Consider the following 15,904-nt stretch of genomic DNA (forward strand, 5'->3'; position numbering starts at 1 on the left):
TGCAGTCTATAGACTGCTGCTCCTTTCTTTATTACTGGATTGAGGCAGAGAGGTGGAAAATGTGGCTCTGGAAGGGTTTGCAAGCCCTGTGTGTGTGTGTGTGTGTGTGTGTGTGTGTGTGTGTGTGTGTGTGTATGTGTCTGTGTGTGTGTGTGTGTGTGTGTGTGTGTGTGTGTTAGCAGTGCTTGTTCGGACAGTTTGATTCATGACTTGCTGATTCAGTAGGATGACCTCCTGGACGAGGGGATAGGGAGAGGCTGCAGAGAGCTCAGCCAGGAGAAAGTATACACACAAATGCACACACACACACACACACACACACACACAAACCCATAGATGTAATAAATATATCGGTATACAGCAAATATGTCTGCATCCTCACATATAAGTACACATCTATTCACATTCATACATGTATATGAATTCACGCTCAGAGCAATGGTATTCACATTCACATGCATGCATGATTGTGTAGAAAGTAAATGTATTCACACACATACATTTACATGCTTTAATACACATATTCACACATGCATCACATACATAAAAATGTACATGCGCATGCACACACGTATCCAAAAACAGAAACGGATTTGTCATAGGAAGAGGCTAATGCACAGAAAAAGACATGCAAATACACAGATGGAACACAGTTACTCACATGCAATAGATATATAGACAAACCTATACAGACATACAACATATGCAAGTTCATGCATGCATATTCATATGTTCGCGCGCACGCACACACACACACACACACACACACACACACACACACACACACACACACACAATGAGGCATTCTTATGGGTATGCTGATTTGCCAGCTGATTTCAGTGCAGATGACAGCACTGCGGTGGCTCACATTAATGCTGCAGCCCTCACCAGCTGTGTGCCCGTCATCCTGCGCAAGTCGAGGGCCAGCTGGGCACGGCCAAGATGGAGAGATTGCCTCAGGAGCCTCTGTCACTCTGGTGTGTGTGCATGTGTGTGTGTGTGTGTGTGTGTGTGTGTGTGTGTGTGTGTGTATGCGTGTGTGTTTGAGCACACACAAGGGGGTCGGGGATGTCACACCAACACCCACATCTGCAATGCACCAGTTGCCACCACCTTGTGTGTGTTGGATGACAGAGCCTGTTTATTTCTGGCTCTCATTGTCCTCTCCCCTCATCTCTGCCTGTCTCTGTCTCTCTCTCCAGTTCTCTCTCACTCTCTCTCTCTCTCTCTCTCTTCTTCATTGCATCTCATTCTCTCACTCACTCACCTCACTCTGTCTTTTGCTCTGTCTTTAATCTCTCTCTCTCCCCTTCTCTCTCTCTCTCTCTCTCTCTCTCTTCTTCATTGCATCTCATTCTCTCACTCACTCACCTCACTCTCTGTCTTTAACTCTCTCCTTCTCCCTATCTCTCTCTCTCCCCTTCTCTCTCTCTCTCTCTCTCTCTCTCTCTCTCTCTCTCTCTCCCTATCTCTCTCTCTCTCTCTCTCCAGGTATCTCTCTCACTCTCCTACTCTTTGAACATCAAAGTGTTTAGATGAGGGAATGATGAATGAATGCTGTTAAAATTTTAAAGCGATGTTATTGAATTTCCCTTAGCTAAGTGTGGACCCATCCACCTGTCATAGACCCCTTATGACTCCTTCACCTCCATCTAATGCACACCAGCTTGTGACCAGGCCATCATGAATGAAGGGCCATTCACACCAGTAACGATAACTATAAAGATAACCGTAACTATAACTACTATATGACCAGCCACGCTGACCAACAGTGAGGAAAGTCTCTCCTCATGTTGATGAATGTGATATCAAAAATTCAACGGATTCTAGCTTTTTAATCATCAATTTAAAATCGCTTTGAAGGTTATCCCTAACAATATCATTCTTTATGTCGTTATCATTATAGCGTGCGTTATGGATGTTGTCATTCAAATGAACTAGAGCAGTGCTTAAAACTCATTATGGTTTATAGTTAACATTCCTGATGTTAACAGCCCTTTAGTCCTCCTACTCTCCACATCATTAGAGCTCCAACTTGCACTTCCCCCCTCCCACGGCCGATTCACACCTTACCTGTCCATTTTCATTTTGGCGCCCATGTTAACAGGTTAGAACGTGCACACTGCCTGCTGAGAACACGTGCATGCTACAAATAGGACCGGCGCCTATTTTTCACGCGACACGCAAGCGTGTTGGAAGCGTTTCCATTCAAAAGAGACAGTGAAGAGACGTTTTAATAGGCAGACTAGCCGCAGCAGCATCAGAGACGTTTCTGGTATGAATGCTCATATAAAACATGGCTCTGCAGCCACGGAACAGACACACAATGCACATGCCACGATGGTCTGAATCGGCCATCAGGCTGCCTGAGACGAAGTGCCATCACTACACTTCAGTATGCACGCTGACTGCCATACCAATAAGGGCTGATTCAGTGTTTACAACTGTTGTTTACAATCAAAAAAGAAGTGACATCACACGGACCAGAAACTAGCTATCCTGCTGTATCAGGAATGGCCAGTGTGTGTCGCTAAAACACAGATTTGTTAATACATACAGTAACATGATACTCCCAGTTTGATATTGAACACAATATCAAGTATCTAGAGAGACATAAGGAGTATTACCTTCACAATAGGCCTTAGGAATGTTTTTGCAATGCCTCCTTTTGTTACTCTCAGTTCCAACTTCCTGACTTTCCCATCAGCGTCAGGGATGGCTTTAGTGATGAGAGCTATGGGCCACTCATTTCTCTTCACTTGGTGGTTCTTTAACAGGCCAGGTCACCTTCTTTAATGTTAGGCCTACTTTCTTGCCATTTACTACAAGTTTGAAGAGTAGCAAGATACTCTCGTCTCCATCTCTCCAGAACATGTTGGCAAGATGCTGTACTCTTTTCCATTGCTTTCTGTAAAGATCTATGCTCTCAAAGGATCCAGGGGGAGGATTAGGAATGGACATTTTCTGTGTGAGGATCATCGCTGGTGTTAAGAGGTAAGGAGATTCTGGATCGGTAGAGATGGGTGCCAGAGGCCTTGCATTAATGATGGTGCACACTTCGGCCATGAAGACAGACAGTACCTCATGAGTGAGATGTGAGGGAGTGACTTGTGAAAGCATGGAGTCTAGGATCCGTCTCGATATCCCGATCATCCTTTCCCATGTGCATCCCTCCTTGCTGAGATATCTTGACACACTCGGCTGACTTGTATTGTCCATATATCTTTTTAGCTCTTTGCATGCCCCTTTAAAGTTAGTTCCACAATCGTTTTACTGGGCCACGCAGGGCAATGAAGTGGCGCAGAGTGTTAATGAAGGATGAACTGTCCATTGACTCTATCAGCTCAATGTGCACAGCTCGTACACTTAAAGGTCCAGTATGTAGGAAATAATGGAAAATAAACTGTAACCATTCCAAAAATGATCACCATATGTTGTCAGAGAGTAAGGAAACACGATGAATTGAAGTAATGGCTTATTTGACAACATTACTCTAACCCGTAAAACCCATGAAAAAATGAGTTATGGGCTGAATCTCTTGGAATTTTCGTTTATGTTTTGAACGATTAATTCTAGAATAGCGATTAATAATGGGCAAGCTGCCCTCCTATTTGGGTTGCCAAATTAGCAAAGGCCAACTGTCAACAGTTGTCAGTTGTAGTCATGAACGCCTACTAGAGGCAGGCAAATTTCCAAAATTAAAACAAGAAACAAATTAAGTGGACATCGGAGGAGGACATCCTGAGATGGTGACGTCTTCGTCAAACGAAGAATATCAAGTCTGACGCAGAGCTGGCCATATTTCTCCACAACAGGTAACACAATGTGTAGCTGGTTCATGGTTGGAGAAACGTTAAAGCAGCTGCAGGTCAACTAACGTTAGCTAAGTCTTCATTACATCTGGCAACCCAGAAGAGGCTCGCGTCTGGTAGTCTTGAGAACGTTCACCAGTGTTTTGATTTTGGCCTACAGAACGTTTGGTAACAATCCTACAAATCGCACCTTTAAGCATGTGGAGAATTCAGCCCACCTTTTGCTGTTGTCGTGGCCTCCATGTGTGCGGCGTGTGAACACATCCCAGGGTCCAAACACATCCAGGCCCACGTTTGTAAAGGGTGCCTCTGTGCTGACACGGTCAGAAGGAAGATCTGCCATTTTCTGCTCTGCTGTTTTTCCTCTGAGCTTGGTACTCTGGCTCCAGCTCTGGTGCTGGGCTGTTGATGCATCTCTTTGCTCCAACTATCCAAAAGCCCTCTGTGCGGATGGAGGCCTCAGTGAAGAGACGGCCCTGATGTTTCACCCTCTCGTGAAAGTGCTTTGTAAGGAGAGTAGCGACATGGCTATGGCCTGGGATGATGAGTGGATGTTTCTCTGTTGTGCGGTGTGTGTGGTGTTCAAGTGTGGTGTATTCAAGTCGTCCTCCAGTCATCAAAAGACCATGTTCAAGAACAGGATTCAGTTTTCTGAGTGGACTGTTTCTAGACATTTCTTTCCCTTTCTCCAGCCATGTGAATTCAGCTTGATAGGCCTCTCTTTGAACACATCCAATAATGGGAGCTTTTGCTTGTATCAGCAGGTCAGCAGGGAAAGCCTGTGTACAGTGGTGCCATCCCCTGCAATTCTCTTTCCGCTTGAAAGACTGTGTCATGTGGATGAGAGATGCTGTGGCTCTAATAAGAGACTTCCAAGTAGAAAATCTCTCAAAACGGTGAGAGCCTAGAGTCGTTTTGTACATGAGGTGATAAAAGTGTGTATCTCAACATCAGAGATTGGGTCAATGAGGTCAAAGTTCGCTCCATCTGTGACATGTGAGGATTCAGGGTGCTGTAGGAATGATGTACCAGTGAGCCAAATGGTTTTAGTGAGACAAGCCGCAGGAATTGATCTGGTAGCCACATCTGCTGGATTGAGCGAGATGGGAACATAATGCCTTTGCTCAGGAAATGTGAACCTTCTGATTTTTTGCACTCTATCGCTCACATACACATAAAACCGTCTGGTGTTGTTACAGATATACCCCAAGACCACTTTGCTGTCTGTGTAGAATTTTAGGGTGCCTGGCTTATAGTCTAGCTCTTGAACAATCAGGTCTGCAACATCAACCGCAAGGACAGCAGCGCATAGTTCAAGCCTGGGTTTGACTGAGGAGCTAATTTAGCCTTGCCCATGATGAAGCCCACATGGCACATGCCGTCACTATCTGTGACCTTCAGGTAAGCTACAGCTGCTATGGCCTGTATGGACGCGTCAGCGAAAACATGGACCTCTTTTCTCACTGCGTTTGAGAGACATGCTACTGTGTATGCTTGTGGAGTTTCAAACTATTTGAGATCCTGTAGTGAGTCTCTCCAGTCATTCCATTCAGCCTCTTTTTCAGTGGAGAGAGGAGTATCCCAGTCTACAGTTGTGCTTGTGAGCTCTCTGAGCAGGAGTTTTCCTCGGATAGTGATGGGGGCCACGAGACCAAGGGGATCAAATAGACTGTTGACAGTTGCTAAAACACCTTCTAGGCCCATTGTGCTGTTCTCTCAGTTTGTGAACCATGTCATGTCCAAGTAAGAAGAGGATCTGCGCATCTGGATCAAGAGAGGGAATAAGGTGAGCAATAGACTTGAGGTGCGAATGGTGTTTTGCTGCGTCGGGAGTCGGTATCTCTGGCATGTGATTGCACTCAATGAGCGTGGGAAGCGGCACACTGCAAGTTCCATCCAGTGACTGTGCGCTGAAGCCTGTAGCTCTCCTTCCAGACATCTCTGTGACTCCGGCACATGTGCGAATAGTGTAAGAAGACTCTGTGCTTTTTTTTTTTTTTAAGTGTATTTTTTTGGGCTTTTTTTTGCCTTTATTTGGACAGGACAGTGGAGAGTGACAGGAAGCAAGTGGAAGAGAGAGAGATGGGGTGGGATCGGGAAATGACCGCAGGTCCGATTCGAACCTGGGTCCCCGTGGGCACTCGGACCCATATATGGTACGGGCACTGTAGCCTGCTGCGCCACAGAATTCTGATCTGGCTAACGACCGGTTGCTTTGATCGAGTATTGCATACGCTTTCACAGCTTTATTTGGCTGGCCTTTATGATGGACCTCAATGAGACAGATTTTAGAGCAAGACCGGGAACGTAGTAGGCTGGCGGGCCATCCTATATCATTGAAATGTATAGTCTGGAATCGAACCATTCACCTCGCTTAATCCAAGGGGCGGGCAGAAAATTGTCTTTCAAACTGCCTAGGCATGCAATAGGCCAGCGCTTAATGACCATATCCGTATCCGGGTCGCCAAAACGCAAATACATCCTTCTTCGAAAGTAATGACTTAAGTGCATTGTGTTGCTCAACTTTCAAAGAAAAGCACAAGTCCAACTCCTCCAAAGTTGACGCCAACGCCGATTCAAACAACCGCTCTTCATTCACCATAGCCACCTTCCTTGTTGTTCACCGTCGCAGGACTGTCGTTATCCTGTTAAGCCACCTTAAGACTCTCTAACAAAACAGAGCGCCAGATTGATGACGCCCACGCCCGTCAGCCAATAGAAATCCCTATGGTTTGTTACTAGACGTACAGGCTGAGCAAATTAATTTGCCGCCGCTAGGGTGCGTTTAGATTTCTAGGCTAGGAACGTAGTGGATCTCCACAAACATCAGTGCATTTGGAGTTAACGGCAAGGGAGGTTCTCTCCTCTTTCCCCGCTGTGCTCCGCATTGGGGGGATTAAATGTCTATGAGGGCGGCCCTGGATGGAGGGCTGTTACATGTGCAACACTATTACATTCTGAGCACTGTACAGCTGCTTTGCAGTCCTTTGCTAGGTTTCTGTTTGAAGAGCAGCATCTGAAACAGACATTATTCTCTTTTAAGAATGTCTTGCGTTACTCGATGCTTTCAGCCCTACAGCGCTTGAGGGGGTGGGGCTTTTGGTGAATAGTGTCTGTCTGTCTGGCCTGCTGCTTGAGAAGTTGGTGACGTTTGGGCTTTGTGTGCGAGAGATCTCTGTCTTGTGGGCAGAAACAAGGCTTTTAGACTGTCCATAACCTTTTACAGGGCTCTCTGGCTTCACAGCATTGAGCGCAGAAGGGCTCAGAGCAAAGCTAGAGTCATTATGTGTATTGGCTTCGCGACACACAAAGTCAGCAAAAGATGAGTAAGGTGGAAATGCCACCTGCTGATGAAGCTTATACTGGGAACCTTGAGACATCCATTTCTCTTGGAGGTTGTGAGGGAGTTTATTGACAATGGGTGTCACACCTCGTGCCGTGTCCAGGTAAGTGAGCCCAGGTAGGTAGCCCTCTAGCTTTGCAGACTCAATTTCATTCAGGTCTCCAAGTTCTCTAACAGAAACTAGCTATCCTGCTGTATCAGGAATGGCCAGTGTGTGTCGGTAAAACACAGATTTGTCAATACATAACATGACAGGTGTGCAAAGACAGAAAACACCACGCAGCCGCCAAGCAACTGACACGCAACAGACACGCCACGTTCACGCCACGCAGCCAGTCTGAATCAGCCCTTAGTGCCCGCGTTTGATACTGCTCTCTCCCTTCGCTACACGGTCACACCAGTTCACTCCCTAGTGTGACCATGCCGATAGCATGTATTCTTCTTTAGCATAGTTGCTTGTGTAGCTCCACTGGCAGAGTAAGAGGTAAAAGCCTCACTTGGCCAGGTCAGGAGTCTCAGTCCCAGGGGGCATATTCACATATTCATGGAAGTGGAAATGAAAGTATATATGTAGGTACAGTTGCTTTGGATAAAATGGTCTCTTTAATGAGAAAATGTACTGTAATAAATGTCCCCCATGAAGGAACTCCTGTTACAGGAAAATGAGAACAGTTACAGAGCTATCTGTATTTAACTATCTTAGGGGAATCAGTTCTTTGCCAGTTCAGCTAGCCTACAGCCTACATCAAATATTTATTCACATGACAAAGTCTTATGTGCGACCATGATTGATCTGTGTCAATAAATACAGTCTCTGCAGGTGGGAAACGTCTCGTGTCGCCTCCAAAGGCCTACTCTATAAGTCAAAGTCAAAGTCTGCTTTATTGTCAATTTCTTCACATGTCAAGACATACAAAGAGATCGAAATTACGTTTCCTACTATCCCACGGTGGAGACAAGACATATTTTACCTATTAGGTCCACAGACAAACATAAACATTCAAGTAAACAATATAAAAAGTAAATAAGAAGGCACATACAATGAAGAAATAAGAGCAGCAAAATGTGGGTTGAAATTGTGCAATTGTGCATACAGTAGACAGTCAATATAATTGTGCAAAAGTCAGGCCAATAAATGGCTATAAATAGTTCTGTTTGACCTAAGTATGCAAGTGGCATAGTGGTGCAAGTTATGTAAGAGCAGCAGAAGTGTGTTCAGAAGTGTTTTCAGGACAACAACAACAAGTTGCAAAGTGTGCAAGTGTACAAGTGGAGTAGTGCAAGTGGAGTAGTGCAAGGCAGCCATTGTGGGTCCAAAGTCCAGGATGGCTAATTTAACAATAGGCCCACAATAGCCTTACTTTATTATAACAGTTTCATCCCCCCTGGTAGCAGGTGAATCAGCAAGCGGGCCAGAGCAGGGCTAAGTCCAGTCCTGTACACTATCCACTTTTCCTGTGCATTCATTTTCATTAGCTTACCAAGGCAGCAAAGCTCTTTTAACGAGTCCAATTTTAATAGCAGCACTCTGTTCACTACCGTTTCCCATGGCCAGTGTGTGCAAAAAGGAGTCATGGTTTCAAAATGACTGTCCGTGTTTTTTTTCCCCCTTCTTTCTCGTTGGCCTTTCTTTTTTTTTTTTTGGGGTCCGCGCGTGGCGGCGGGAGCAGGCAGCTCGTTCGCTCTCCCGCTAGCCCTCTCATAGCACGGAGTTTATCACTACTTAATGAGGCAGAACCTTCCACAGCGTGACGCCGCCATTAACGACAAACAGCGACACGGTGAAAAAAACGGACACAGCTGCGTGAATGGGGGCTGTGATTCCCATTTGTTATAAGGGACTGCGGGAGAGAGTGCTGGAAGAGAAAAAGAACAGCAAATGGAATTACAGTCACTCACACACACACACACACACATATGCACACACACACACACACGCATATGCACACACACATATGCACACACACACGCACACACACACACACATATGCACACACACACACACACACACACACACACACACACACACACACACACATATGCACACACACACACACACACACACACACGATATGCACACACACACACACACACACACACACACGATATGCACACACACACACACACGCACACACACACACACACACACACACACACACACGATATGCACACACACACACACACACACACACACACACACACACACACACACACACATATGCACACACACACACACACACACACACACACACACACACACACACACACACACACACACACACACTGCTAGTGGCTGTGTGTGACCGACTATGCCCACAGCAGATACCACTCACTGAGTAAGTTCAGAAAGGCGTTTCCTCGTTGCATAAGACACAACAGTAACCCGCAGTGCTCCGATGAGGACAAAACAGCAGCGTCTCAGCGCCGATCAAACAGACACTCAGTTCAGCCCTGAGAGACTCTGACCCCCATGCAAAGCACTGATGGATGGGACGAGAGGAAAATGCTCCCACAAAGCGACACTTCTATCTAAAAACAGCCAGTGACGCAGACCCAGCCCCTGTGAGCTCTCTGTGTCTCCCATATATCATCAGAATGACAGAATCTGTCTTTAAATGTGTGTGAAAACACTAATGTGTCTCTTCTCACCGCTGCGTTCTCTCATGGCCTTTCCTGTTGAACAAAGTCATCTCTGCACTGTGTTTTTTTTTTGTGATATTCAGAGCAATTTCAGTGCAAGAGGGAGCCTCTTAGGACCCATTAAGTGTCGTCCTAATCATAAAAACAAAGCATTGTCTTTCAAGCAGTGTAATGTACTTAAATTGACCATTAACGCGTTATGTCTGTAATATGTGGTTGGAAGTGGATAATTTTGGAAACATTTTATATCTTTATGGCCAGACATAATAACTTGGGTACAATTTGCATACTGACTCAATTGTTTGTTTGTTTGTTTGTTTGGGTTCTGGTTTCCTGGAGGTAGACTCAAAACGAGACAAATTGCTTTACTTCTAGACCATCAGAATTAGATCTAGATCTTGAAACTCACTGAAACCAGCTCTTGGGTGTCTTGAATCATGGGTGGACCAAAACACACCCACGGCCTGTTCAGTCTGAATGACACACCTGTGTTTGTTCTCAGGTACTCCAAGCTGTCCGACCCAGCCAACTGGCTACGGATCAACACGTCAAATGGGGAGATCACCACGCTGGCTACCCTGGACAGAGAGTCCCCTTACGTGAAGAATAACATCTACGAGGCCACCTTCCTCGCAGCTGATGATGGTGAGTGTCCTTTTCCACCTGTCACATGTGATTTAATTCCAATACTGTTACATGTGTACACCACAATGTGTTGGTGTGTTCGCTATAAACCAGGATTCACACAACAATCAGATTTTTGAAGAGAGAGAAAGAGTTCTCTCTTTCAGAACAACTCACTATTGAATTTTTTTTTCAGATAATTGGAGTTGGATTTAGCAAAAGTGTTTGTCATGCAATTGAGTTTGATTTTTTTGTTTTTTTTTTGCAATTGAGTTTGTGTTTGTTTGTTTGCTAGCTATTTTTTGCAGTTGTAGGTGCATGTGAAATTTGCCCAGGGAGAGTTAATGACTGCAATTAGCTGTTTCATTAGGTAGCTCCCTACTCCAGAACAAATCTGGTTCGGATCAAGTGCAGACCTGGCAAGCATCAGCCAGACTTGGGCCTGTCTCGGCCCGTTACTGTTCTGCAGTCAGGTACTGCCGAGCTCAGTGTGTGGGTGAAACGGCATCTGAGCTTCCTTCTTCAACATGAATTTATCAGCCTCTTATTCATCTCATTTCTCGAACAGCAAGCCCAACATCGGATATTACACCCAAATGACTCACTATACTGCCAAGAAAAATGCTGGACAATAACAGCTAATGGAACCTTGCAGGGTCTCTCTACTACCTGAACCTTGAGAGAGCGGTAGGAGAAGAAGTGAAGAGGAGTGTAACTGCATTTAAAAGCCTCCACTTTTGGAATAATGAGCTTACCTCAACTGAGGAACTGAGTGACACTTTTGGAATAATGAGCTTACCTCAACTGAGGAACTGAGTGACAGGTTCCTCTTCAATCCGTCGGTGTTCCAGATATTTCCACAAGTACTCTGCCCTCGGGGGGAAACCTCTTGAAAAGAAACTGTGCTGTTATATTAGAAACACAAGCGTTTGGCCACAGGAGTATTTAGAGGGTCACATAAGTCATACTCCACTTTCGACCTCTGGGACCAAAAGCAGTGTTTGAAACAGAGAGAGAGAAAAAAAGGAGATATGGTTGGTTGTAAGCCCACAGTGTATGCATCTAAACAATATGGTTGTTGGTTTATTGATCCAAACATTTCAGTAAACACCTGGTTTTTATTTATTTTTTCACTACAATTGATTTTTCCCCTTTATTTGCTCTGCTAGGCCGTGTGGTTACCGTAGTAAAGATCCAAACCAATCAAAATGCTGAAGTTGATTCCTTTTTTCTGCTCTCCATGTGGGAAGGGCTGAAGCTGATTTCAGAACTTTGTTTGTTAGTTTGTTTGTTTGTTCAGTGAACAACAAAAGCTTGTGTGTTTCACAGAAGCCGTCTCAGGAGGGTTTTACCAGACGAGGTTTTGGGGGGAGTGTGTGGACGCAAAATGTGATCATGCTCAACCATTCGTATCTGTCTGGAGGTGTGTGTGTATGTGTAGCCTGTGTGTGTGTGTACAGTATGTGTAGCCTGTGTGTGTGTGTGAGTGTGTGTGTGTGTGTGTGTGTGTGTGTGTGTGTGTGTGTGACAAAACCCCAAGTAGGCCAGGCAGCTGTGCGGCCATGCATTTCCCACAAAATTATCAACAGTGCCAAGCAGATGTGCTTGTTGGTGTGTGTTTGTGTTTGTGTGTGTGTGTGTGTGTGTGTGTGTGTGAGATTTTTTTTCTTTCCACCAAAGGCATTTTAAGCAGCGACTCCACTAAGACTTCTGTCGAGGCGAGGAAGAGAAACAAATGGGGGTGGATGAAATATGAATATGCTGTTGCCATCGTTATGAGCCTCACAGTGACAAGGTTTCATAGCAGAGTTGGGGAGCAGTGCGGGTGTCCGAGAGGCAGCCGGCCGGCGTCCTGCGTGCATGATTCCTCTTCGCTGGCGTGTGGGCCGTGGGCTGTGCCCGCTACTTTGTTTCTGTCCTCGTTTGTTTGTTTGCCTGGTCTCTCGCTGTCTCATCCCTCCGCTGCTGCTGTTTCAGGCAAAATGAATGGCCCTGGACCGTGCAGTGATAAATCTCTCCTCTCTCTCCTTATTTCCTCACCACTCTTTCTTTTCTCCATCTTCATCGCTTTGTCTCCATCTCTCTCTCTCTCTCTCTCTCTCACTGTATCTATTTTTCTTTCACTCGCTACTTCTCTCTGTTTCTCTCTCTCCCCACATTTCTCCCTCTCCGTCCCTATCTATCTTTCTATCTCTGTTTCCTTCACACCTTATTTGTCCATTTCTCTTTCTTCATCTCTCCACCTCTCTGTCCATCTCGTTTCCTCACTACAGGCAGGCCCTCGGCCACGGGCACAGGCACGCTGCAGATCTACCTGACCGACGTGAACGACAACGCCCCCACGCTGCAGCCCAGGGAAGCACAGGTGTGCGAGCGCTCGCGCTACGGCTCCCGGGTCAACCTGACAGCCTCGGACCCCGACGCTGACCAGAGCGCCGGACCCTTCAACTTCGAGCTGCCCCCCTATCCTCCTTCTGTGCGCCGCAACTGGACCATCGCACAGTTCAATGGTATATGAATGAATGAATGAATGAATGAATGAACGAAAGAATGAATGAATGAAAGAATGAATGGTCGATCAAGTTACCTGATCCAAATATACTAATTACTAGTTAGCTATTTATAGTCGAGCTAAATATAGTCGAGCTATTTATTAATTTTTGATTGGATGAGAGGCATTCTATGAGTCATCACGAGACACTCCCATTCGTGTCATATTGCTTAAACAAAATTGAACTTACATGTCATCTTGAACAAATGTCCTAGTGTGAATAAATGTCCGAGTACCTTGATGCTCTGGTTTTCGCTCGTATTAATTGGATTCTTGGCTTAAGCAGTGAAATAAGAATTATATGAAATGTATGTTATTAAACTTAATTTGACTGAACTGGAAAATAAGATGCAATTAATCTGATATTTGTTATGCTCTGAACTTGAACTTACAGACCCTCTTGAGATTAGATAAATTACTTCTGGGCTTCTGATCTACTTTCCACTCATATAACTGGATTCTTGGTTTATTTCAAGCCAGTTGGCAATGAAATAACTATTATATAAAATTGTATGATTCATTTTGGTTTTTGAACCTCATTTGACTGAAAAAAAAAGATATTTGTGATGCTGTGAATCATCATGATCTTTTTATTGAAAGACTCAGATAAAACAGAACGCAACAAATTATTCTTATTTGATGTGAACACACCAAGAAATATCACAAAATAGCAAAAGACCACAGATGTCCGAATCTCAGAATCGTGTCTTTGTTAAGGTGCTGTTGGCTGATCTGAATGACATGTGGGCTGATACAGTACCTGTGATGTGGAAAGTCAGCTCACAGTATTAACTCTTCAACCACAGGGCCTGAACAGCTTCAGCCCGCGCACCCCACATTCACAGTATCCACTTTAACACCTCATTGAGTTTTTATCGCTATTTCGTTTATCTGTTCTCTGTGCACAGAGCATTGCCTGAATAGAAGTGTGAGTCCTCGACTCTCATGTAGATGTGCGTGCGTGTGTGTGAGTGTGAAGCGTGGTGACAGAAGCTCGAACAAGACCTGGTTGAGGTGATGTATAAATAGGACGCTTTGATTAACAGACACGTCTTAGGCGCTCAGGTGTCGGTTTGAAAAATATGAAATAAATAATCCCAAACCCAGCTCGGTGGCGCTTTTGATTCACAGGCGGGATTCGACACATTTAGCACCAAAGCCTCGAGTGCAAGACTGCTGTTCCTAACAGAGGCAAGGGGGTTGGGGAGGGTGTGAGAATAGGGCAAAGAATGACAGGCGCCACATTGAAGGCTGTCTGATTGACACACACACACACACACACATTCACACACACACACACACTCACACACACACACACACACGCACACACACACACACACATTCACACACACACTCACACACACACACACACACACACACACACATACACACACACACCCACACACACATTCACACACACACACTCCTCACACACACACACACACACACACACACACACACACACACACACACACACCACACACACACACACACACACACACATTCCACACACACCCCCACACACACACACACACACACACACACACACACACACACCTCACACACGCATGCGTTGTCTCCTCCAGGGCCGCTGCGGGGCTACTATGTGCAGCTGCGGCTGAAGCTGCACTACCTGCAGGCGGGCATGTACAGCGTGCCGGTGCTGGTGACCGACTCGGGCAACCCGCCCATGTCTAACCGCTCGATGCTGAGGGTCAAGGTGTGTCCGTGCGACGTCGACGGCTACTGCACGGCCGTGGGAGCGGTGGCGGCCGCTGGACTGGGCACCGGAGCCATCATTGCCATCCTCATCTGCATCATTATACTGCTGAGTGAGTCGAGGGGGAGGGGAGGTGATGGAAGTGCTTCTTTTCTCATCAGAATGCTCCCTCGGGAGAAGTTGGGAGTGTGTGTGCGTGTGTGTGTGTGTGCGTCTATTTGTGTGTGTGTGTGTGTGTGTGTGTGTATATGTGTTCTTGTTATATGTATGTGTGTCTGTGTGTCATCCTTCAATTACCTGGTTGTGAATACAACAGATGGTGTAGTTACTGAAGTGCTCCTGGCACACTACTCCTGGCATCACTAAGGAAGTAGAATGTATTGTTTTCTTTCTAAATATTCAAAAATATATTCTGTGAAAACATAAAGTGTTGATTTGAAAATGCTTGTGTGTGTGTGTGTGTGTGTATGTGTGTGTGTGTGTGTAGGTATGGTGCTGCTCTTTGTGGTGTGGATGAAGAGGCGGGAAAAAGAGAGACAGACGAAGCCACTCCTCATCGACCCAGAGGACGACGTGAGGGACAACATCCTGAAATACGACGAGGAAGGGGGAGGAGAGGAGGACCAGGTCAGAATGTTCACCCTTCCCTTGGCTCGCCTCCTATCCCTGTTTGGATGCCTGTTTGGGTTTCTACACTGACGCTCCATGTGACAAACATTGCTTGTGCATGTGTGTCAGTCATTCTGATTGCTGTTAATGTATGCAGTTACAGGCAGATGTTTATGTTTGTCAGAAAGGGAATTAACCTCTACTGAACCTTGTGTCTATCTGTATGATTATGTGTGTGTGTGTGTGTGTGTGTGTGTGTGTGTGTGTGTGTGTGTGTGTGTGTGTGTGTGTGTGTGTGTGTGTGTGAGAGAGAGAGCCTATGCATCCATCAACATCGTTGTAATACAGTATGTATTTGTGTCTTCTCATCTGACCTTCACCTTGATGTTTTTGGTCCGATTTCTGCATTTCAGGACTGAAAGATTAACCCATAGTGTGTGCACAGATGTATGTTCCTCTGTCTGTGATGTGTGTGTGTCCGTGTGTGTATGTGTGTGTGTTCAAATCCATCATGTGTATGTGATCTCACCCATCATGCAATATGTATGTGTGCAGCCGCATGTTCATAGGTGAGACTTTGTGTGTGTGTGTGTGTGTGTGTGTGT

General features: G+C 45.5%; 1 protein-coding gene across 1 annotated transcript in view; it reads left to right on the forward strand.

Annotated features, from left to right (window-relative positions):
• cdh4 (cadherin 4, type 1, R-cadherin (retinal)) overlaps positions 1-15,904 on the forward strand; it is a 229,753-nt gene that overhangs the window by 210,887 nt on the left and 2,962 nt on the right. Inside the window, 4 exon segments of the mRNA XM_048255858.1 lie at positions 10,257-10,440; positions 12,693-12,929; positions 14,557-14,802; positions 15,178-15,317. Of these exon segments, the coding sequence (XP_048111815.1) occupies positions 10,257-10,440; positions 12,693-12,929; positions 14,557-14,802; positions 15,178-15,317 (807 nt within the window).

The sequence above is a fragment of the Alosa alosa genome, chromosome 10 (assembly GCF_017589495.1).
Source record: "Alosa alosa isolate M-15738 ecotype Scorff River chromosome 10, AALO_Geno_1.1, whole genome shotgun sequence".
NCBI classification, from domain to species: Eukaryota; Metazoa; Chordata; class Actinopteri; order Clupeiformes; family Clupeidae; genus Alosa; species Alosa alosa.